This window comes from Saccopteryx leptura, chromosome 8 (genome assembly GCF_036850995.1).
Source record: "Saccopteryx leptura isolate mSacLep1 chromosome 8, mSacLep1_pri_phased_curated, whole genome shotgun sequence".
NCBI lineage: Eukaryota > Metazoa > Chordata > Mammalia > Chiroptera > Emballonuridae > Saccopteryx > Saccopteryx leptura.
Window position 1 is genome coordinate 51,144,156 of NC_089510.1, and position 23,575 is coordinate 51,167,730.

General features: G+C 43.9%; 1 protein-coding gene across 4 annotated transcripts in view; it reads right to left on the reverse strand.

Annotated features, from left to right (window-relative positions):
• Positions 1-8,270: 8,270 nt before the first annotated feature.
• ILDR1 (immunoglobulin like domain containing receptor 1) overlaps positions 8,271-23,575 on the reverse strand; it is a 36,678-nt gene continuing 21,373 nt past the window's right edge. Inside the window, exons 4-8 of one of the 4 annotated variants that reach the window (XM_066347597.1) lie at positions 22,051-22,170; positions 21,241-21,387; positions 14,674-14,805; positions 13,669-14,463; positions 8,271-9,063 (exon numbers count right to left, since the gene is read on the reverse strand). In XM_066347597.1, the coding sequence (XP_066203694.1) occupies positions 9,044-9,063; positions 13,669-14,463; positions 14,674-14,805; positions 21,241-21,387; positions 22,051-22,170 (1,214 nt within the window). In that variant the 3' untranslated portion in view covers positions 8,271-9,043. Of the gene's footprint in view, positions 9,064-13,627; positions 14,464-14,673; positions 14,806-21,240; positions 21,388-22,050; positions 22,171-23,575 lie in introns of all 4 variants that reach the window. The other 3 variants (XM_066347596.1, XM_066347598.1, XM_066347599.1) reach the window with 3 other exon arrangements.

The following is a 23,575-nucleotide window of genomic DNA, read 5'->3' on the forward strand; positions in this document are numbered from 1 at the left end:
GGGTCCTTAAGTTTATCTGGGTAAAGAATGCTTTCTGTGAAGTAAAGGCCCTTTGGTGAACATTTACATAAGACAAATATTCTGACACTATGAGTTCATTCTGAGAGATACCATCACATAACTCTTTCTCGTGACCAACTTGTTACCAGTTCTTATATCTTTTTTTTTTTACAGAGACAGAGAGAGAGTCAGAGAGAGGGATAGATAGGGGCAGACAGACAAGAATGGAGAGATGAGAAGCATCAATCATTAGTTTTTTGTTGCACATTGCAACACCTTAGTTGTTCATTGATTGCTTTTTCATATGTGCCCCAACCGCGGGCCTTCAGCAGACCAAGTAACCCCTTGCTTGAGCCAGCGACCTTGGGTCCAAGCTGGTGAGCTTTGCTTAAACAGATGAGCCTGCGCTCAAGCTGGCAACCTCGGGGTCTCGAACCTGGGTCCTCGGCATCCCAGTCCGATGCTCTATCCACTGTGCCACTGCCTGGTCAGGCACCAGTTCTTAGATCTTATCCCTTTCATGTCTCCAACTGTCTTACCACATCATTAGCCCTGATCCATGTATACTATAGAGTTGCTCCAAAGGCCAGCTTTTCTATGGGCAAAATGGGCAATGAGATGTCATGTCTACAATTCTGCTCATTGGAAGAAATTCCCTATTCTTTTATGGCAGGGCCACCCCTTGATGGGGCTACTGCATCGAATAAGTCATCTCCAGCTGTCTTGCAAAACCATGTAAATTAGGCTCAAACATTTTATTTGCAGATTAACTTGCTATAGAGAACACTCCATTTGACTTAAATATGGAATGAGGGCAGAATGGCAGTGCAATGAGAGTAAACACACCAGCAGTGAGAGCCATGTGTTCATTCAGTTTATACTTGTTTATGCCCAGTCCCAAATATATGATATGATGGATTGTTGTTGGGCCTGCCCAGGTCTATGGCTCAGTAGATCAGACACCTAATTCACGTGGGGCAGCTGCTATTCCACAGTCAAGTAAGTGTTCAGTCTCAATCACTCCTAATAGCAAGCCAAAACCTATCTCTCAAATGAGGATAATTACTTTTCAAAATAGGCATAATTTTTCTCCAAAACCAGATGGATCTCTATTTGAATCTTCTATCAGGTATTCCACAGAGTCCATACAGCATCATGATCAGTCATAGATATTTTGCAAACCATTGGACTCAATGGTCATAAATAGGGTGACCATATAATTTATCATTCAAAGTAGAACAGTTTTGAGATGGAAAGGAAGCACTAGTAATAAATATGCTGGGACCACAGGCATAAATTAAAACTATCCTGAGATGTATGCTCATCCAGTTGTGAGAGCCAAGTAATTTTGTTTGCTACACATCCTTAACTAACCAGAGTGCACACTGAAAGATAGATCCAGAAAATTTTGATAGAGTGATCTCAATTCTAAGATTTCTTGGATTAGGTCATTGAATTTAAAAGTAACAAATCTTCAACTACAGGCAGAAAAATAAATAATAGTTATTGAACTATAGTGTATATGAGAAGCATCTGGGTGATTTATTAAAACATTCCTGGATTTTTAGAAAACCTGAATAGACCAATTACAACTAATGAAATTGAAGCAGTAATCAAAAAGTTCCCAGCAAACAAAAGTTCTGGGCTGGATGGCTTCACAGGCAAATTTTACCAAACATTCAAAGAAGAACACCTAATCTCAAGCTATTCCAAAAAAGTCAAGAGGAGGGAAGACTTTCAAGCTCTTTTTATGGGGGAAAAAAAAAAGGCAATATTTTTGCCGATATATCTCTTTGGGCAAGGGAAACAAAAGGAAAAATAAACAAATGGGACTACATCAAGCTAAAAGGCTTTTCTACAGCAAAAGAAACCTACTGAATGGGAGTACATATTTGCCAATGATGCATCTGATAAGAGGTTAATTTCCAAAATATATAAAGAACTTATAGAATTCAACACTAGGAAGACAAACAATCCAATTAAAAAACAGGCAAAGGACCTGAATAGAGATTTCTCCAAAGAGGACAAAGAGGACATAGAGATGGCCAATAGATATATGAAAAAATGCTCAATATCACTAATCATCAGAGAGATGCAAATTAAAACTAAATGAGATATCATCTCACATCTGCCAGATTGGTTACCATCAATAAATCAACAAACAACAAGTGTTGACAAGAATGTGGAGAAAAGGGGACCCTTGTGCACAGTTGGTAGGAATACAGACCGATGCAGCCACTGTGGAGGGGGTAGAGGAGTAGATGAAAGAAGGTGAAGGGATTAGCCAAAAAAGTATGTACATAACACATAGATACAGACAACAGTGTGGTGATAGCCAGAAGGAAAGGAGGGTGAAGGGCAGGTGGAGGTGGGTGAAGGGGGGAGGAAGGGGGACAAGAAAGGGCCTTTGCTTGGAGCACTGGGCTCATAACGCAGGGTGAAGGTGATGTTTTATTGAGTCATACACTTGAAACCTGTATGTTTTTACGAATCAATGTTACCCGAATAAATTCAATTAAAAAGAACATTACTGGATTCTATACCCTAAGGTCCTAATTCAGTAGCTGTAAAATGAGGCCTGAGAATTTGCATCGTAACAAATTCCGAGGTGATACTGATGCTGCTGATCTAAGGACCATACTTTAAGAACACCTAATCTACAAAAAAGAGAAAAATATCCCCACAGACTGTCCTTAGTCATTTCCACAGCAAAAACTGATAACAAAAGATAATGAAGTGAAAATTATACCAAAATGTGGTTGAAATTTTAGGGCCACTGACAGCTTTCATAAACATGAACAAACGCAAGGAAGACTGCCTTTATGAGAACCTCTTGCAAAAGCTATGTGATAATGAAATCTAGATAAGAAGAGATAGATAAAAATAAAGAACTCAGGAATGAAAAAGCTATGGTAGATATAAAACCAGTACTGACTAATTATGAGAATGTGATTGGAAAGCACATTATATATAGAAAGTATAATAAAAAATATTGTACAGAAACAGAACAATATATCTTATCTACAAAGAATAAAATTTATGAACCTGACCTATGGTGGCGCAGTGAATAAAGCGTTGACCTGTAACAAACACAGGTCTCCAGTGCAAAACCCTGGGCTTCCCTGGTCAAGGTCAAGGCACATATGGGAGTTGATGCTTCCTGCTCCTCCCCGTCCTCTCTTTCTCTCTCTTTCTCTATACCTCCTTGCCTCTCTAAAATAAATAAATAAAAAGTTTTAAAAAACAAAATTTATAAACCAAAATTTGAGCCTCCCTTTAACAAGGGCATCAACTTTAACTTAAAAAGAAACTGAACAAAGTCCTAAAAGTACTTTATTGTAAATCACTTCTTTTTCTGATAATAAAATCTAGAGGGTGCAATATACTCATGGCCAGAGTGACTCAAGAAAGGATGTTGGCTCAGCGGTAGAGCGTCGGCCTGGCGTGTGGGGGACCAGGGTTCGATTCCTGGCCAGGGCACACAGGAGAGGTGCCCATCTGCCTCTCCACCCCTCCCCCTCTCCCTCCTCTCTGTCTCTCTCTTCTCCTCCCGCAGCCGAGGCTCCATTGGAGCAAAGATGGCCCCGGCGCTGGGGATGGCTCCTTGGCCTCTGCCCCAGACGCTAGAGTGGCTCTGGTTGCGGCAGAGCGTCGCCCCTGGTGGGCGTGCCAGGATATCCCGGTCGGGCGCATGCGGGAGTCTGTCTGACTGTCTCTCCCCGTTTCCAGCTTCAGAAAAAAAAAAAAATACAAAAAAAAAAGAAAGGATGTATTTACTAATTCAGGTTCAGATCAGGTCTCCAGTAATATAAAACTCGACTATGTTCTATTTTACCTACAATTTTTTTTTTGCTGCAGTTTCCTGATATTCAAGGTAAATAAATTAAGACTTGTGCTGTGAAATAGTCTAATGACTCATCTGAAATGTAAATCTTTTTGTCAAAAATTGTGAAATATGTTTGAGATAATGAAAATAAGTCCAAGGCCTGGCTAGTTCACATCTTGATGTATCTGAACTTAAAATGAACTCTATGAACTCAATCCTCCATGAACTCTACCCTAAGAAAAGTGCAGTATTTTACTCTACAGAATTATATAAGATGAAAAAAGCTTTTGCTTTTTAAAAATGGCTACCAAAAGTCTTTGTATCACTTTTGTAAATGTTGGAAAATAATCTTGAATCAAAATTATGTCTTTTCAGGTTTACTAAAATAAATATACTGAAAAATTTGTTTACAGTGTGTCCGTAAAGTCATGGTGCACTTTTGACCAGTCACAGGAAAACAACAAAAGACAATAGAAATGTGAAATCTGCACCAAATAAAAGGAAAACTATACCAGTTTCATACTTATTCAGTGCAGTTCGATGTGGGCTCACGCACAGATGTTTTAGGGCTCCTTAGGTAGCTATCCCGTATAGCCTCTACAGACTCATCACTGACTGATGACCTACTAGAACGGGGTTTCTCCACCAAACTGCTGGTTTCCTTCAACTGCCCACCGAGTAATGTTATTCCTATGTGGTGGCACTTCGTTATAAACGCGCCGATATTCACGTTGCGCTTTGGTCACGGATTCGAATTTAGCGAGCCACAGAACACACTGAACTTTCCTCTGTACCGTCCACATCTCGACTGGCATGGCTGTGGGCTGCTCCGCTATATACACGGTGTTACATCATCATCTGCACATGCACACATGCTGCCACATCATCCTACAGAAACTGGGAGGGTTTTCCTTTTATTTGGTGCAGATTTCACATTTCCACCATCTTTTGTTGCTTTCCTGTGACCGGTCAAAAGTGCACCATGACTTTATGGACACACTGTACTTTAACAAGACATAGGTGTTAAGTAAGGAGTAGTGAAATTGGAGGAAATATGAGAGTTTCTAGTATTCTCATTTTTATACCAGGAAGTCCATTTGCAACCTGAGGTTTTAGGCTATGGCCAGCTGGCTCGGCAGTGGAGTGTTGGTCTGTGTGGATGTCCCAGGTTCGATTCCCAATCACAAGAGAAGCACTCATCTGCTTCTCCACTTTTCCTCCTCTCCCTTCTATCTCTCTCTTCTCCTCCCACAGCCATGGCTTGTATCCCTTATTTATTTATTTATTTATTTATTTATTTATTTATTTATTTATTTATTTATTTAGAGAAGGAGAGACAGGCAGGGAGAGAGATGAGAAGCATTAATTCATGCAGCACCTTAGTTCATTGATTGCTTTCTCATATGTGCCTTGATGGGGAGTAAGTGGGGGCTCTAGCTGATACAGTGACCCCTTGCTCAAGCCAGCGACCTTGGACTTCAAGCCAGCGACTATGGGATCACGTCTATGATCCCACACTTGAGCCAGGGACCCCACACTAAAGCCAGTGACCTTGGGATTTCAAACCTGGGTCCTCTGCATCCCAGGTCAATGCTCTACCCACTGTGCCACCACCTGGTCAGGCACATACCCCACCTTTAAATATCATTTTTTATAGTATTAGATAGTATTATAATTTTTGTCAATAATCAAATATGATTTGTAAAACCCGTAAGGAAAAGAATTTGTCCATTTATGGACTCATAGTTCTGCTCTATTGTTCATTCTTGCTTCCTGATGCTCAAAGTTTCCTTGTTTTACCATTTCCTTTCTGTTTGAAAAATTTCCTTTAGCCAGTCTTTCAAGGATAGTTCTGCTAGTCACAAAATATTTTAATTTTCATTCTTCTGTGTTTTTATTTTCCCTTCATTTCTGAAAGATAGTTTTGCCAGATACAGAACTATGAGTCAACAGTTTTTTTCATTTAGCACTTAAAAATATTTTGTCATTTCCTTCTTTATGATTTTACTTGATAAATATATTCAAATTGGTGTTTCCCTACCAGGAATGCATTATTTTTCTCTGGCTGTTTTCAGGATGTTTTGTCTTTAGTTTTCAAAATTTTATTATTTTTCTTGGCATGAATTTTTTTAGTCTATCCTGTTGAGTTCATTATACTTCTTGGATCTCTAGGTTGATGTCATTTATCAAATTCCAGAAGTTTTCAGCCATTATTTTTTCAAATGGTCATTCATCCCCACTCTTTCTTCTCTACTTTCTAGGACTCCAATGATATAAATGTTGGATATTTTTAAATTGTTTCACAAGTCCTGAGGTTCTGCTCATATTTTTAAGCCTATTTTCTATGTTCATATTGGGTGAAATTTATTGTTCAGTCCTCAAGTTCACTAATTCTGTCCTCCATAATCTCCACACTATTGTTGAACTCATCCAGAGTCTTTATTTCTATTGTATTTTTCAGTTCTATAATTTCTATTTATTTTTTTCATAACTTTTATTCCTTTTCTGAAATTTCCTATTTTTAATTTAAGAATATTTGTACTTGATTATTGTAGCATTTTTATAATGTCCACCTTAAAATTGTTATCACATAACTACAAAATGATTTTTCTCAGTGTTGACATCAGTTGATTTCATTTTTTTTTTAATTCAAGTTGTGATTTTCTTGGTTTGTATCCTGGATCCTTTGTCTATCATGTTAGGACACTCTGGGTTCTACTTAAGTATTTTATTTTACAAGGAGTTACTTTACCTATGTTTAGCATATGATTACTAGCCTACTTTTGTACATTCCAATGGCAGTCTGATTTTCAGAGTCTTTGTGGTATTATTTTGGTCTGTTTGATGTGTCCAGTACTGTTGGAGCTTGCACTGGTCTGTTAATGCTGCCTTTGAGTGGGTGGAATTTTCTCTGGTTGGATAGCCAGTTATCTCTTGGGGAGGGAGGGGTGTGGAAAACTCCTTCTGTTGGTACCCTCCAGGTACACAGGTTTCTCTGAGCCAGACAGGAGAGTCTCAGTTCCATGGAGACAAATTGACTTCTGGCACCAGGCTGCTAGTTATAGGGCCAACTGTGACAAGTTCTTTTTTCTGGCTCCACCCGACAGCCCTAGTATCTCTGGGCAGGGAAAGAAAGTCTGTAACCCTTAGGAATGAAGAGACTTCCCCAGCTGAGCCAGATGTTTTTCCTGGGTCTCTCTTACTGGTTCCCCCTATCTACCTTAGTCTCTGTCCATGAAAAAGAGGATTCTCTAGCCTAGGAGGGAAGGATAATTCATCTCTTATTTTTGGCAAGGCTCCCAGTTGGTCCCCCTTGCCTGAGGTTGTCCGACGGACTCCCACTAGATCAGCGGTTCTCAACCTGTGGGTCGCGACCCCGGCGGGGTCACCTAAAGCCATCGGAAAATACATAATGCATATCAGGTATTTACATTCCGAATCATAACTGTAGCAAAATTACAGTTATGAAGTAGCCACCAAAATTATTTTTTGGTTTGGGGTCACCGTAACATTGCGGGGTCATGGCATTAGAAAGGTTGAGAACCACTGCACTAGATCCAAGGGGAAGAATGAGCTACTGGAATACCTTCTAGTAATAAGTGGGAAGTCAGAAAATGTCAGGTCTGGGTGACCACCTTTTGCTGATTGGGGGACACAAGATGACCTGCCTCTGTGTTGTTCCTCTGATGCCGTATTCCCAAACAAGCTTGACTTCTTTTTATTACCCTTCGGGGTTTTCCTTTGCTTGTTTCTGGTACCATTTCTGGGGTTTATAAAGTTGTCTTTAGCAAAGAGGAGCAGGGAAAAAAGGTCTATGCCATCTTGCTCTAACCAGAAGTCTTTCACCCACTAAATTATATTTATTCATCATCCATTAAAAATGTTTTTTCTGTTAATTTAGACTCAATTACATTATGGAGATAAAGAGTCCTAAAGAAACCTTTTCCCAAAGCAGGCCTTTAACCTGTTTTTTTTCAACATATAATTAATGAGATGTGGGGGTGATATGTCAACACAATAGGATCTAAATGGAGCTGGGGGTCGTACACATAGATACTGTTGAGGGACACACACTCACAAACACACACACACACTACACCTCCTTACAGGCCATCTCCTTCCAATTTTCTCAAGGAGGGCCGCTACATTAAGCACAAACAGATTCAGGAAGCCACCAAAAGAACTGGGGAAAATATGAGGGAGTGGCAGAGCTTATTACAGGGAGGGCACAGCTCCTCTTTCTCCTGGCACCACTCAGCCTTCCTTCTTTCTGGGGCTATGAGTGGCAGAACCTGGCTGGAAGCTTCTGCTTAGGAAGGCTGAGTGGTGCCAGGACAAAGGCAGCCTCAGAACTGCCCAGGCCGGTGGCTCTTCTCTGAGCGTCAGTCCAAAAGCAGGCTTCATCCAGGCAACTGCACCAAAGCAGGTATTTATTTATTCAGGCCAACACACTTTATTTCTTTCTTATTTATATACTCTGTTGTTCTCAAGACACATTTAAAGTGATTGTAATGGATACATACCATATGCAAAAATATAAATTAGATATAAGCAAAAAAAATAAAAAGAGGAAAACAAGGAACAGGAGTAGGAATGGTGCAAAACTGCTTCCCTGTGACTTTCTACACGTGCAATAAATCGCTCCCAAGAGCACACCGCTGGGTTATTTCCTGGGCCTCTTCCTACCAGGCCCTCAGGAACACTCGCGCCCAGGCATGGGGGTAGCAAGGTGGACTCCTAACACGGAAGGACCCTCTATATATGCTATAGAGTGAGATAAGTTCCCATGGAAATTACTCTATAGTTCTCCATAGAGTTCCTGCTCCTGAATCATGTTTGATTTTTTTTGTTAAAGTTCCTGAGTTCTCACTTTGAGAATGGTCATGGTTCTGACCAGTATAACCTAGTTGAAGACTCAGGCTACTAAGTTCTTGAGAAATCACATCTCATTTGGGTCCATGACAATTTAGAGACTTAATCTAAATATTCAGAGAGTGTGAACCAATGCTAAAAATAAGTTATTAATTCATAAAACTCTTGTTTTAAAAATTCTTCTATTTGATTCTCAGAATCTAAGCCAAAACTTGTGAAATATAGACTTTCAGTGAACTTCCCAAGTCACCTGGAAGTCTAAGTAATGCCGATGACAGGCAGGAGCTGAGAAGTAGTCACAGAAGTAGCGCTGTGCCCGGTGACTAAATGACCACACTCCTTCCACTATGGGAGCTCTCTCTCTCCTGAGGAATAGAAAGACACAAAAAATCCAGTCAGCTGGGCTCTGTCATCCACGTACACAATATACAAGGTGTGCTAGATTGAGGTGCAAATCCTAGGTGCGTGGTGGCCGCTGGGGTAGCAGGTCTGAACCCGAAAAACATTTCTTAACTCTGCATGAAGCCAGCCTCTCGCCAGGGTTAGGTTTCTCTTCCCTCTTACCTCTCTGGAGCCTCCTGCAAACACCTTTAATTTCTAAAAAAATTTCAAAGTCTCATTCACTCTGACTTTTGATTTGTAACATCTCCAAGCCTCACTTACACTGAAAAAAAAAAAAAAAAAAAAGCCACCCTGTTCCATTCATTGGTCTATCTGTTACCATTTGTTCATGAAAACATGGCCCAGTTCTCCTTTTCCTACTTATATCTCCTGCATGATTCCTTCTCAGTCCTTGTTGACAAAGTTTAGCTTCATACTTTAGTATTTCTCTGGAGTTATTTTTCAAAAATCACAATTACCTCTTCCTGACCAAACTTTGTGGCTTTTCTTTTTTTTTTTAATGGTCTAGACATTGTCCTGTATGTATATGGCTGTTTTTTTTTCTTTTTATTAATTTTAATGGGGTGACATTGATCAGTCAGGGTACATATGTTCAGAGAAAACATCTCCAGGTTATTCTGACATTTGATTATGCTGCATACCCCTCACCCAAAGTCAAATTGTCTTCTGTCACCTTCTATCTGGTTTTCTCTGTGCCCCCCCCCCCATGGCTTTTCTTCAAACATTATTCCACTTGAGTTTTTAGCTTTTTCAATTTGCTCTACGAGGTCAAAGACTATGGTTCATGTTTCTCTGTGTACTATAGGGATAGTTTTATTTAGGTTTTGATGATCGACAGCTGTAGTGCATGAACGTGACCTTTCTTACCTTATTTGAAATGGCAAGATAAGGTATCTGTCCCAAAACATATGCATATTCATGTTGCTACTTAAAAATGTTTTCTGTTTCCATTTTATCAGGAAAGTGAGTTTTAGGGAATATAGTTTCTAATAAAAAAAACTAGGGGTAAATGTTCTCGGACACAAAGGAAAGCAACATGAGGCAAAATGAACTTGTCCTGGGCTTACTGAGGAAAAACCTAAACAGCTGTCCTCTTGCTTGGAAAACACGTGCTCACCCCATTCCTTTGCAGCTCTAATGGCTGTCTGGGGCCCCGCGGTGGCACAGATGTCAAGCAGGGGTGGGGACAGGCTCTAAATGTGGGCCTGAGAATAGGACCAGCCTAGGCAAAACCAAAAAGATTATGCTGGCAAACTGGACTGAATCATGACACTAAGCTCTGGACTGGGCTTAATGAAAACAAGATTTGACTTTTCCCATAAAGGGACGGACAGAGATAAGGCACTGGGAACCTGTGGGCAGCCTCCCATTTCAACGCCATTAAACCTTACCAAACCATAAAAAGAAAAGATAGGAAAAGAAAAGGAAATCCTAGACATTATCAAGGAATAGACATTTTACTGAAAGGAAAAGATGAAGTATCCTAATCTAAAAAAGTGATTGTTTTTTTTTAAATTAAAAGTCAAGAAAAAATAAAATAAATCCTGGATTCTCTACAGAAAGTCTGAGTTTAGCTTAGAGAGGAAAGAATGCAATTTTTCTTAGAACAGGTATGTACAGGCCAAGTCTGGAGCAAAGCGGAAATGCCTCAAGAAGCCCTTTTTGATAGAGTGTGATTGGAAAAAAATCCATTTGAAGGAGCCCAGGAACATAGGGGACACCCAGTCTGAAACTAATAGAGTTTAAAGCTTGGTGTTACTGCATATATATGCGTATATGTATATCAGATTTTCATTTATTGATTTTGAGAGAGAGAGAGAGAAAGAGAGGGAGAGATAGAATGAGTGGGGAAAAGCAGGTTGCATCAACTTGTAGTAGTTGCTTCCTGTATGTGCTTTGACCAGGCAAGCCCAGGGTTTTGAACAGGCGACCTCAGCATTCTAGGTCGACGTTTTATCCACTGCGCCACCACAGGTCAGATGCTTCTTATATTTCTGAGGTTTCAGCCTTTGGTAGAGTGAAAAGACCAGCAGACCTAAAAAGCGATCCTGGCTACCGCCCTAGTTCTGGAGTCAAATGGGAGATTCTTCAACATAACTTCCATTTTCCCATGGGCACTGTGCAGAGAATAGTTCTTACCTATTTTGTATTCCCATGAGGTCATTTATATGAAAGCCCTGTTTGTTGGTATCTACTTGTTAAACATTATTCTTGAGACAGAAGATCCCATGTTTGCCAAAAGATTTTTTTGATTAATTCATACTGCTCTGAATATTTAAGAAAGCATTTTTAATAAGTATTTTATTAGAAAGTTAGGGTGAAGCTGTAACTTCTGAAGACCTGATTTCAGAAAATATACTAGTAATAAATCGTATCAACTCAAGGAGTAAATAAACTTCCTGTTATACATAACCAAAGATCTCCATCTAGTGGCCTGATTGTATCATAACTTCTGAAGCTAGCTGCCGGCTCCGAACACTTCAGAGGCTAGGGAGCTAGCTATGCGGGCACGCAGCCAGCCCCACCAAGCAGGGGAGAAAAGAGTAAGCCTTTGGCCCTCGGTATTTTGGCTTCACTACAGAGCATTCAAAATTCAAGTTACACACAAAACACTGTGCCCTTCAAACCAACCAATCTTCCAAATCAAGTTTTGGTCCTGAGCCTCAGGTCACTCAAAATATAAGTGGACAATTGAATGTGATTAAAGTAAAGGGATAACTCTTTGGGAGATAAACTCAGAGACATCCAAAACAATGAAAGCTTTAAAAATTATCTTCCGGGGAATCTTTGCCTCTCATCAGTAACTTTATAATAAAAATACGGCTTGCTTGTGGTAGAATTATTACTGTATGTACATCTGGAGGACAAAGGAAGCTTTCAGAAAATGAAGAAATAAAATCACCAGAAAACATCATTGCCCCACACAGCATAACTGAAAAGGACACGGGTGTGAGAGTCAGAGGACTGTTCAAATTCTGGCTTCACTCCCTACTGATGGTATGACTTTGGACATGTTCTCACTGAGCTTCAACGGGGCTGTTATAAGGATTAGATGAAATAAAGCTTGAGAAGGGTTTACCCGAATGTCTGGAACATAACTGGTATTCCCTTCTCTAACTTACAAGAAACCACATAATTTAACTTAAAGAGAAGAAAATAAAGACAAGAAGAAACTTAAAAGCAAATAGGGTTTAGAGTTGGGGCCAAAAACTGGCTTTTAATTGCAATTCTCTGTTAAAATGAAGTTAAGAGATTAGTTGCTATATCATTAAAGTAACAGCAGCTGTCCCAGCTCTAACTGATTCTGTGTGTTCTTTCAGGATGTAATTTTCTTACTGGTAACATAGAAGGAAGAATTGTATCTACTGTTAAAATGAAGACAGTTGTACAAATCTCATAGTGTTGTAAGGATTAAATGAGATGCAGCACAAATGTCCATAGCTCAGTATCACTTAGGATACAACTAATTCCTATTATTACTGATCTTTGTACAGACAGACCATGCATGTGACTGATTTTTCAACAAATTACAGCAGAATCTGTATTTCCAAATGAGAGTTGTAGCCATCAAAGTGTGTGAAAGACTAAAATTCTTGTTCCTATAATATCCTCCTACTCTGGGAACGTCTCTCAGAGCTAACTGCACATCCCTTTATCTCAAAAGAATCAAAACAGAAAAAGATTCTGTTCAAATAGAGAAATAGATTTTTGTGGATAGCTTGTAAGTTGGCTCTGAAGGCAGTTCCTGAGTATTTCTTGAGCAATGACAGCATACCTTTGCGAAGTTACAACATTAAAAGAATACTATCATTTGGGTATGTTAACTATATAAAATTATTTTTTAAAGGCACATCTTTAAAATAAAGATTTATGTTCAGAGGCCCAAAAGGCCTACATCCCTCTTAGTATTCCTTTTAGGCTGGTAAGCTGACTTGCACCCATTGGTAACCTTGCCTATTCACAGAATCCTAAAATTTGACCCATATTTGGTCTTTTTTTTTTTTTAAATCAGTTCAATGATCCTTTCCTGGGAAGGGGAGAGCGTGGATCTCAAAGGACCTCATCACTGAATACAACAGGGTCTGGCACACTGACTTGCAGAACCCAGAAGTGGCACGCACATCCTCTGTCAGGCCACCTGTTCTAATTTGGGGTATGGAAATATGATTGCTAAGTACAGCAAAGCAGCTGTGACAGGAAGTAAAGCCTTAGCCATCAAGACCAGTGGTCAAGTCCTAGCTCCACTATTCACCTGGTGGGCAACTATTCTGAGCCTCTGTGAAATGGGGGACCCAAGGATGGAAAAGCCCTCTGTAAGACACCAGCACCTCCCCTGCCCTCTGCACTCACTACGTCCCTTCTGGCTCTGTAACAGGTGTCTCAACCAGCCCACAGGGCTCGCTGTGCAAAACGGAAGAGGCATCCCCAGCGGTGGCGTGTGAGCTGGCCCGTGTCAGCTGGGGTCAAGCCTGGCTGAAGGGTCCTTGCTGCCTATGCCCTTCCCTTAGCAGGATGCCCCAGGCTCACCGAGTGCCTCTCCACATTCCCTTTTTTCCTGCCATTCTTGCCTGGGATGACATCCAGTGAACGGTAGCTGGGAGGCTTCTCCTCAGGACAGTTTGGGGAGTGGGAGCGGTGGCGGCGGTGGGCCCCCCAGCTCCGGGGTTGCCTCTCCTTCTCCTCCTCGGAGCTCCAAGAACTGAGGCCGGAGGGCAGGGGCGGGGAGTAGCTGCGGTGCCGGCGCCTCGGGTGCCTGCGGGCGCTCTCCCTGCGGGCGCTCTCCCGGGGGCTGGGCCTGCGGGGCCGCTCTGGGTAGCGGCTCTGCAGAGGCGGGTAGTTGAACTGCCAGCGATCCTCGCTGGAGGAAGGGACATCACTGAGGCTGTCCCTGTCTGACCAGGGCATGGGTGACCTGTTCGGCCTGGAGCTGCGGTGCCTTCCGCTCCGAAGCTGGTCCAGATTCCTTCGCTCCAATGCCCAGCGCCTAGGCGGCCAGTCCTGGAGCTCCTCGTGGAAATCGGAGCGGTGGTACTGCCTTCTCTCCTCCCTCAGATCCCAGGGTCCGGGGGGAATTGGGGCGAGCCACTGCTGGTGGGAGGAGTTGCTGGTCCTCCGAGAAGATGGCAGGTCCCTGATCAGCGGGGGCAGGTGGATGACTCTGCGTTCCACGACCTCTGAGCCCAGGGAGGACAGCATGCTGTGAGGTTGGCCAGATATGGCTTTGAGGTCAGTGGGCAGAGGCTGCGCTGGGTTGAGGTTCCGCAGCTCTTTCTCCAAATAATCCAGGACACCATTGGCGATGGGAGGGTGAGCGGCGGTCTGGGTCATTGGCATCTGTGGGAGGCTGGACCTCAGGGACAAATCTGTATGGAAACAAGGAAAAGAACATGCAGAAATGTGGCCACAACATACTCAGAACTGGGGCACGGAGAGGCCACATTACCTAGTATGCATCATCCCCTCCCATCCCCAATCACAAAGATACCCACCATATTGGTCAGGAAGGCCCAGCAGCCCGTGTTCCTACTCTTGCCCTCTGCCCTCTCCCACCCGAAATCTCTGGCAAGGTTTACCTTGCTGCAGCAGTTGGTTCATTGGATAAGATGAAAACGGGGAGCTCCTGTCCGCCCCCCAGTACAGGGGTTTTTCCATCAGCTGAGGACCTAGGGCCTGAGCCTGCTTCATGTAGCGGTGGCGGGCCAGGGCTGCAGGGGGAAAGGAGAAATGCAGACCCTCAGCCAGGGCAAGGCCCGCACCTCCCACTTCTCTCCACCTAGTGGCCTTGCCAAGAGGCCAGCCTCCCTCCTCAAAGTTCAGGATGTGCAAAGTCTTGCACAGGAGTACGAGGTAAGGGAGTAGTGAACCAATTGTCCCTCTGGGAAGGAACTAGGAATAAATTGCCTAGGCAAGACTGCAACTCCTGTACCCCAGGACAGTACCCTCTTAGAACTGACTTCCTGATCTTGAAAACATTTCATCATCCTGCGTATTCCCGGGATGCATACACGGGTAGTTAGCAGGTAGTGAAATCTCAGGCCAGAAGCCAACAAGGCCTTCAGCCACAGGCCAAATATAGAAGGTACAGGTGCAAAGTGTGTAGAGGAGGCTGTGAGTCAGGGGCTGCCAGGGAAGCTCAGGGCTGCCTGCTCAGAGTGGAAAAAGAGAAGGACGTAGATGCTGAGGTCAATGGGCAGAATTACTGGTAAAGAACGTTTCTAGATAGTACACCAGCCCGGGGGGTGGGAACCAGTGGGAGGAAGGCATGAGAATGCAAAGAGTGGACCTTTCACACTCTTCTCACCTTATTAAGTGGGGGGTTTTCCCTAAGTGGGGGGGACTCTCTGAGGGGTGGGGTTGAGGCGGAGAAGGAAGAAGGGAGATACCATTTCCTTTCAGAGTGATGAAAACAGTATAAAAACAGCACAAGGGATGCATGGAAATATCACTCTGGTCTCCTAGGTGCAGCTGGTCTGAAGCTCATAACCCATAGCGAGTGCATGTCAAACACAAACACATTTAGTGGTTTTTGTTCATAAATTTCTATTTTGCGGTAATTGTGACTGAGAGCCACGTCTCCCAAAGTCCTCGTCTATCCTTGCGTGTAGGAAATGCAGTTGTGTGTTTACGTGCAGGAAGTACCTGCCTCGGGCCCCCAGCTGCACTCCCCCCTCCACCTGGGTTCCCCAACCCCTGTGGCCACGCCTAACGCTGCAGGCTCTGCCTGAGCCTCCCTCCTGCCACAGAGGGGAGAAAGGAGGCAGCCATTCTGGACCCCACAGCACAGGGTAGGGGATTTGGTGAGTCCAGCAAATAAGAGGCCGCACGGACAGCTCTCCAGTGGCTCCCGTGAGCAACAAACTTCCAGCTTCCCGCACAACAGGAAGCGGTTGCAGTATGTCCCCCCAGACACGCCTGGAGCTACAACCCTGAAGGTGAGTCACAGCCCAGCCTGGAGGAAATCAGAAGCAAATGGACAGCACTCCATACCCTCCAAAGACAAGTCCACATACTCAGCACTTCCCTCTCCCTTTTGCTAACAGATGCCTCCCCTAGCTCCCTATACATGTCACCGTGAGTATACATAAAGCCCTGCTTAATACGGGGCACTTTACATAACCTAACTAGTCCTCCGAGAAATCTTCAACGTGGGATCAGATGAGGAAGTTGGGCTCCTAGAGGTTACCTCTCCAACTCGGCTCCACGCCTTCTAAAACCCACTCCAGACTAGTCTCTGCCTCCAAGGCCTAAGGGCATTCTGATTCCACTGGGAAAATCCCTGTACATCCCTTGCCCCTCCGATGGCTTCTGACAGCCTCCAAATGGTACCATTACCCATTCTGGCCATTTCTTCCTCCTACTCCACCTGCACAGATAACTCTCTACAGATCTGTCCAGATCCTCCATGAGCATTCCTGTCAAATTTTCATGGGCCCACCTGCTCCCTTCTTAGCTGCTACCACTTTTTTCTCAGGGTTCCTCCCTTCCTGAGCTTCTCCCTTGCCATCCTGTCCCTGGAAATAGCCCCATGAGGATGTCTAGACTAAAAGGGTTTTCTGCTGCTCACCTAATGGGGAATCAGACAATAAAATAAGAAACACAGAAAAAGTAACAAAGCTTCAAAAGATTCCTAGTAAGTTATGTCTGAACCTCAGTGAAGTAGAGTGTGCCTTGGCCATCTTTAATGAGCTGGTTAAAAATACAGACTCCTGCATCCCACTCCCCAGAAACTCTCCTTCAGTCTAATGCAAGGCAAGAAAGTCTGTGTTTCCAACAAGCTCCCTGATTCTAATGCAGAGTCAAATCGGAGTTGACTATTGTGGACCCTCACCAACCTTCGACACATGTGATCCTGGGGCTAAGTTTCCTTAAGTACAGGCTTTGAGGGTCATGCGGACTTCAGCTGGAATCCCAGCATGTACTAGCTGTGTGATTCTGAGTGAGTTTTCAGGGGGTCTGAGCCCAGCGTGAGATGAGGATAATACCTATTTCACAAAATTGTTGAGGTTAAATGAGGTAATACCCATGAATGCCTAATATATGACAGTCAATAGATAGTGATGCTCATTGTTTTAATAAATTTATATGTCGCTTCTTTTGCCTTAGATCCCACAGGAGACAAAAATACATGTTTGGAGACTAAACCACCAAAGACACATTCATTTTCATTTCTGAGGGAAACCTGGGGCATATTCTTTAAGATGTCTCCTTCCTGACAGAAAGAACACTCAGCACCCACTCCCTCCTCCAGAGACCTGCGCCTCCCGCATCTGCTGTGGGCCTCATCGTGGTGCCCCTGAAGATCTGCAGCTGCACCTGCTCCTGTCCCCTCTTACAGAACTCATTATCTGCCCTCTTTAGACCTATGGTCACACAGTCCTTTTCCCATACTACCAGCCCCTGTGATGTGGCAAGCCAGTCATTTCAGTAACATCTTCAGGAGCTTTCTAGAATCCCACACCCTTTGAACTCTTACCATCTCAGCTTTAGGGAACCACCAGCCCATGCTTCCTGGCCCCACATCGACAGAGCTGACTGCGCTGTCGGGCAACTGACCTCAAATAGCCTCTTCCCAACCTGACTTTCCCTGATCTACCGACCCTGCTTCCCTCCTCTAGAGCAGCAGTTTAAACACACACCACTTCTCATGTGTTCCCCTCCTCACGAACTTTCAGCCAATGACATCATCTTTGTTGAGGAAGAGGAACCAGCTGTGGGTAAGGATTCAAGAGGTCCAGTTCTAGTCTATAGCCCTGGCTGAGTATCTCAGTTGGTTAGACCATCATCCCGATATGCCAAGGTTGCGGGTTTGACCCCTGGTTAGGGCCCACACAAGAATCAACCAATGAATGCACAACTAAGTAGAAAAACAAATCAATGTGTCTTTCTCCGTTCCTCTCTCTCAAATCAATAAATAAATACTTAAAATTCAAAAGAGAGAAAGAGAGAGAGACTTAGTTCTAGTCCAGGCTTCCCCACTAAAACATTGAGTATATTTGTGAGAAAGTCTCAGTAGGCCTCACATCCCTCATCTGTGAGGAGGGTGGGGAGGGGCTGGCACAGCTCAGAGGTTCCCAAGGTGGCCTGTGGCCCATTGCAGGCTGTGCCTGGAGGTTCCGTGGGAAGGACGCCCAGTAAACAATCTGGGCATGAAAGTTGCGTTTCCAGTTCTCACAGAAAAAAATAAGGTTCAGTTTCAGTAACTTTCATCTTTAAGTTCTACTGTGGGTTGTTTACTAGTGCTAAGTGAATTATCAAGAGTTACTAAAACATAGTGTCATTTTCATTTTTCTCCTCTCTGGTCCTCTAGTGACTCTCACTAGAAAGTGGGAGCAGGTTAGGGAGACTGGCTGTGGTCAGGGAAGTTCAAGAACCACTGACATCATTCTTGAAGCTCCCTTCTGTGTCTAGAACTTTGCTTTGCTAAATGTGAGTTCCCTCAGCTTCCTCCCTTGTATTTAATCATTGTCTGTGTTATAATGACTTCCTTTCTCTCTTCAGAGGTCAGACGGTCTTTCCTTTCCTTCCTGAAGACAGTTATTTCCCTATAAGCCTGATATCATTCCCACTGGCTCCATCACTCCTCAGTGACCACCTTACTTTACTTATTTCCATAGGCCTTGATTCCTTGCCTACAGCTATGCTTAGAGTTATCTTATTCTAAAAACAGAACAAAAGTCAAACACACACACACAGACCCTCTTCTCTATCCGAGAGCTTTCCTTAACAACTTCTGTCCCCTCCATATAATCTCCCTGTGTCACCAAACTTCTCAGGACTGTCTGACTTAGTGACTCATTTCAGAAGTGACCTCGTCTGCTCAAGTCTAGGGACCTTTATTTGTGGCTTGCATTTCTTGACTACAACAGTTCTTCTAAATGAACTCTAACCACGTAGGAGGAACTACTCTCCCCCAGAACCTGCTTATCAGCTGACCGACAGTGGATACATTTACTAATTCTGCTGGGTTTGTCCCCAGTCCTGCCTGTTTTGAGTGTCCCACTGACTTAGGGATTCTAACAAGGCACCTTGAGACGGCTTTTCTCCTCTCCTCCTGCATATTACTACTCCAATGACAGTGACATCATGCCATCTCTCCCATAGTCCCCGTAAAGGTAGGATGCTCCACGGCCCAGTATGGAGTTCTCTGCTATTTTTCCTCCTTTTGAGGAGCTTGTTGGTATTTCAGCCAACCCCACCATGATGCACACACAGGGGTTGTGGCAGACTCTACTGTGGGAAATTCGGGCTCTTCTAAGTCAGACATCATGGATGCAACACTGTGCTACTGCTGCTGCTTACTTACTAGGTGTGTGACTTCTCTGACTTTCAGTCACTTGTCTATTAAATAGTAATGATACCTGCCTTCTAGGGTTGTGAAAATTCAGTGGGGAAATATAGGCAAAGGGCCTGCACAGAGGGATATCCAATAAGAGTTAAGTTCTGTTTTCCTATAAGCAGCAGCCTTGGAACACAGGCCTGAAACCAGACTCAGACTGACCTTTTTGACGTTGTAGATTAGGTTTTGTTTCCATCTTAAAAGGCAATTCCTTATTTTTCCCATAAAAAAAAATTCCCTTTAAAATAGACCAAAATGATAAAAAGTGGTTATCTCCGGGCGCTAAGATTAGTCTTTACATATTCCAGAATTTCTCAAATTTTCTATGCTGTAATACTTTACTTATATCATCATGAAAAGGAAATGTTATTTTAAAAACACAAATACTCTCTGTATTTAAAGAAGCTGATTCCACTCCAGCTATTTACTAAGAAAAAGATCATTGTGGAATAATTTATTATTCTTTTACCTTCACCATGCATTCTGCAGCTAAATTGTTTAGGGCATGTCCTAATTCTGTTTTAAAAAGTCAAATTTCAGTCCAGAGAGAGATCACACTAAAAGCGAGATGCTCTTCTGCACCCTCCTCCCTTCCTCTAGCACAGACATTCTCCATGTGGGGGCCCCAGAGCAGCAGCAGCACATCACCTGGGAACTTTGAGAAATGCAGCTTCTCAGGCCCACTCAGACGAGTTAAATCAGAAACTCTGGAAGTGGGACCAGCAATTAAGCTTTAACAAGCCTCTAGGTGATTCTTAAATTTAGAGCCCCTGCTCCAACACCTCTTTCCTCTGATCTGCTCTTTTCAAGTCATCTCTAGGGAGTAGCTTCCTCTCCTGCTGCTACATTTATTTTTATTTATTTATTTTTTTTAAAGATTTTTATCTATTCATTATAGAGAGGGGGGAGAGAGAGAGAGAGAGAGAGAGAGAGAGGGAGAGGGAGAAGGGGGAGGAGCAAGAAGCATCAACTCCCATATGTGCCTTGACCAGGCAAGCCCAGGGTTTTTTTTGTTTCTTTTTTTTTCTGAAGCTGGAAACGGGGAGAGACAGTCAGACAGACTCCCGCATGCGCCCGACCGGGATCCACCCGGCACGCCCACCAGGGGCGATGCTCTGCCCACCAGGGGGCGATGCTCTGCCCCTCCGGGGCGTTGCTCTGCCATGACCAGAGCCACTCTAGCGCCTGGGGCAGAGGCCAAGGAGCCATCCCCAGCGCCCGGGCCATATTTGCTCCAATGGAGCCTTGGCTGCGGGAGGGGAAGAGAGAGACAGAGAGGAAGGAGGGGGGGTGGAGAAGCAAATGGGCGCTTCTCCTATGTACCCTGCCGGGAATCGAACCCAGGTCCCCTGCACGCCAGGCCGACGCTCTACCGCTGAGCCAACCGGCCAGGGCCAAGCCCAGGGTTTTGAACCGGCAACCTCAGCATTTACAGGTTGACGCTTTATCCACTGCGCCACCACAGGTCAGGCCTGCTGCTACATTTAAACCACTCCCTCCAGCCGCCACAGGTTCAAGCAAGGCCCGCGCTAGGAGCAAATAGTGGAGCGCAGGCTCATCCGAGTTACTGAGGAAATGCCATCAGTAGGCAAGCTAGAATGAGGACAGAAGAAGTCCTCTCACTTGACTCTGTTGCTTGCACAAGCATCATTTTGTGGGCTGGGGCCAAAGATAGATCCCTGAGCCTACAGTGGGAGAAGGTCATGGATGAGAACCTGGAAGAACACAAGGTTTTGAAGCTGATCTGTTTGGGACATCAAGCGCAAGCAGCACCCCATCCCACTGCTTGTCCATCCCCTCTCACCTTCCTCAGGGCAGCAGCAGCGGGCAGGACAGCAGGGGCAGCGGACGTAGCAGCAGCAATACTGAGGACAGCACTGGCACCAGCATATTCCAATCAACAGGAGCAGGAGGAGCGCTCCCAGAATTATGAAGATCACTGTCAACCAGTCTGCAGGGGAGAAGCCAAGCAGGGGTTGAACTACATATACAGGGGCATGTTTCCAGTTCTAGTTTCCTAGAGGGCTAATAAATACAGCTGTTGACCTACAGGCTAGGTTGAGAAAGCAAAGCAAAGCAAAGAAAAGAAAAGAGAAAAGAAGAAAAGAGAAGAGAAAAGAAAAGAAAAGAAAAGAAAAAAGAAAAGAAAAAAGAAAAAAGAAAGAGGGAGGGAGGGAAGGGAAGGGAAGGGAAGGGAAGGGAAGGGAAGGGAAGGGAAGGGAAGGGAAGGGAAGGGAAGGGAAGGGAGGAGGAGGGTGAAAGGGAGGAAGGAAGGGAGGGAGGGAGGGAGGGAGGAAGGAAGGAAGGAAGGAAGGAAGGAAGGAAGGAAGGAAGGAAGGAAGGAAGGAAGGAGAGGAGAGGAGGGGGGAGAGAGGAAGAGAGGGAGAGAGGGAGAGAGGGAGGAAGGGAGGGAGGAAGGGAGGGAGGGAGGGAGGGAGGGAGGGAGGGAGGGAAGGAAAGGCAGGTAGAAATAAATTAGCTATGCTAAGGGAACTTTGGAGGTTGGCAATCCAAAAATAACAACATGGGCTTGCTTGTTTCTGTCTTCTGCTTTTTTCTGTATGAAATAAGTGTTATGTGGGGTGGACAAATAGAAAGTTCCTGCAGCACTTACGCAGGACAATGAGCTTCACCTCCTTATCTGGGTCACCTGATGTGTCCCCTGGAGCCTCAATGGTACAATAATACACTCCATGGTCCCACCACATCACTTCATTAATCACAAGATCTGCTCCTACAAGAAAGGAGGGAGAAGGTGCCACTGGTTAGAGGAGAAGGAAGTGCTTTCTGACCGATGGGAGCTTCAAGACCCTAGCACAGTTCTCCCACATCCTAAGAGGGCTCCTCATAGTTCACAGAAAGGCTTCAATTCCTTCTTTTGAGATCCTTCTCTTTCTCCAAACGGTATAATGATGGTAGAACTGATCATTCATTGAGCCCTACAAGGTGTCTTGAAAGGATTTTGGATATATCACTTCATTTCATTTCCACCACATGCCTGACTTATGGTGGCACACTGGATAAAGTGTTGACCTAGAATGCTGAGGTCGCTGGTTTGAAACCCTGGGCTTGCCCGGTGAAGGCACATACGAGAAGCAACTACTACAAGCTGATGCTTCCTGCTTCTCCCTTGTCCCCTTTCTCTTTCTCTCTCTCTCCTATCTCTAAAATCAATAAGTAAAATCCTAAAATAATTCCCACCACAACTCAATAAGTAGGTGCGGTGGAGGTTACCACTGGTCTCCCAGTATCTATTCTCCCTTTCTCTCCTAATCATAGAATTTTTGGCTGTATAAGTGGTCACCCAGAATAAAATCAATATTTCCCATTCTTTCTTACAGATAAACATGGACACATGACTCAGTTCTGGTGAATAAATGCAAGCAGAAGTGTTACATGATGACTCTCAAGAACTTTCTTAAAAACAGTCTGGGAACACTTTTGCCTCTTTGTTCTTAACTTCTTCTTCTACTCTGTTATGGAAAACAAGTGTGACAGCTGCTATCTTGGACTATGAGGAAGAAGATGATATTCTTGGTAAGCTGGAAGGAGCGTGGGACCCTGAGGACTCAATGGAAGAAAGCCGCCATACTAATTCTGGACTATCTACCTTGAAACCTATAATAAGAAGAAATAAACCTTATTGTTTAAGTCACTAATATTTTGGGCCTTTGGTTACTCACAATCAAAATTAATCCTGATACAGTGGATACAATTATTAGCTGCATTTCAGATGAAGAGACCAAGCAGTTTAGCAGGCCTTAACCTTCTCCAGGAGACTAAAAAACTGGCCTGACAACATGCAGTTAATGCTTAGCAGAGGTAGGTTCAACCCCATGTCTCCTCACCTCACCACTGATGTTCTTAACACTCAGCTCTACTGTCCTCTCCAAACTAGATGGGAAAAAGCCACAGCCTGGATCCCTTGCCAGCTGTGAACAGACACCTCTGGATCTTGAAGGGGTAGGTTATGAGATAAACCTGAATAACTAGGGATGAAATGCCAATATTTTCAGAGTAAATATTATTCAAAGAAAAGAATTTTAATTCTCAGGAGCACCAAATGCTGCACTACCCCACTAAGATAGACGAATAGTATATTCAAGATTAGCAAACACAACAAATGCTCACTAAAGACC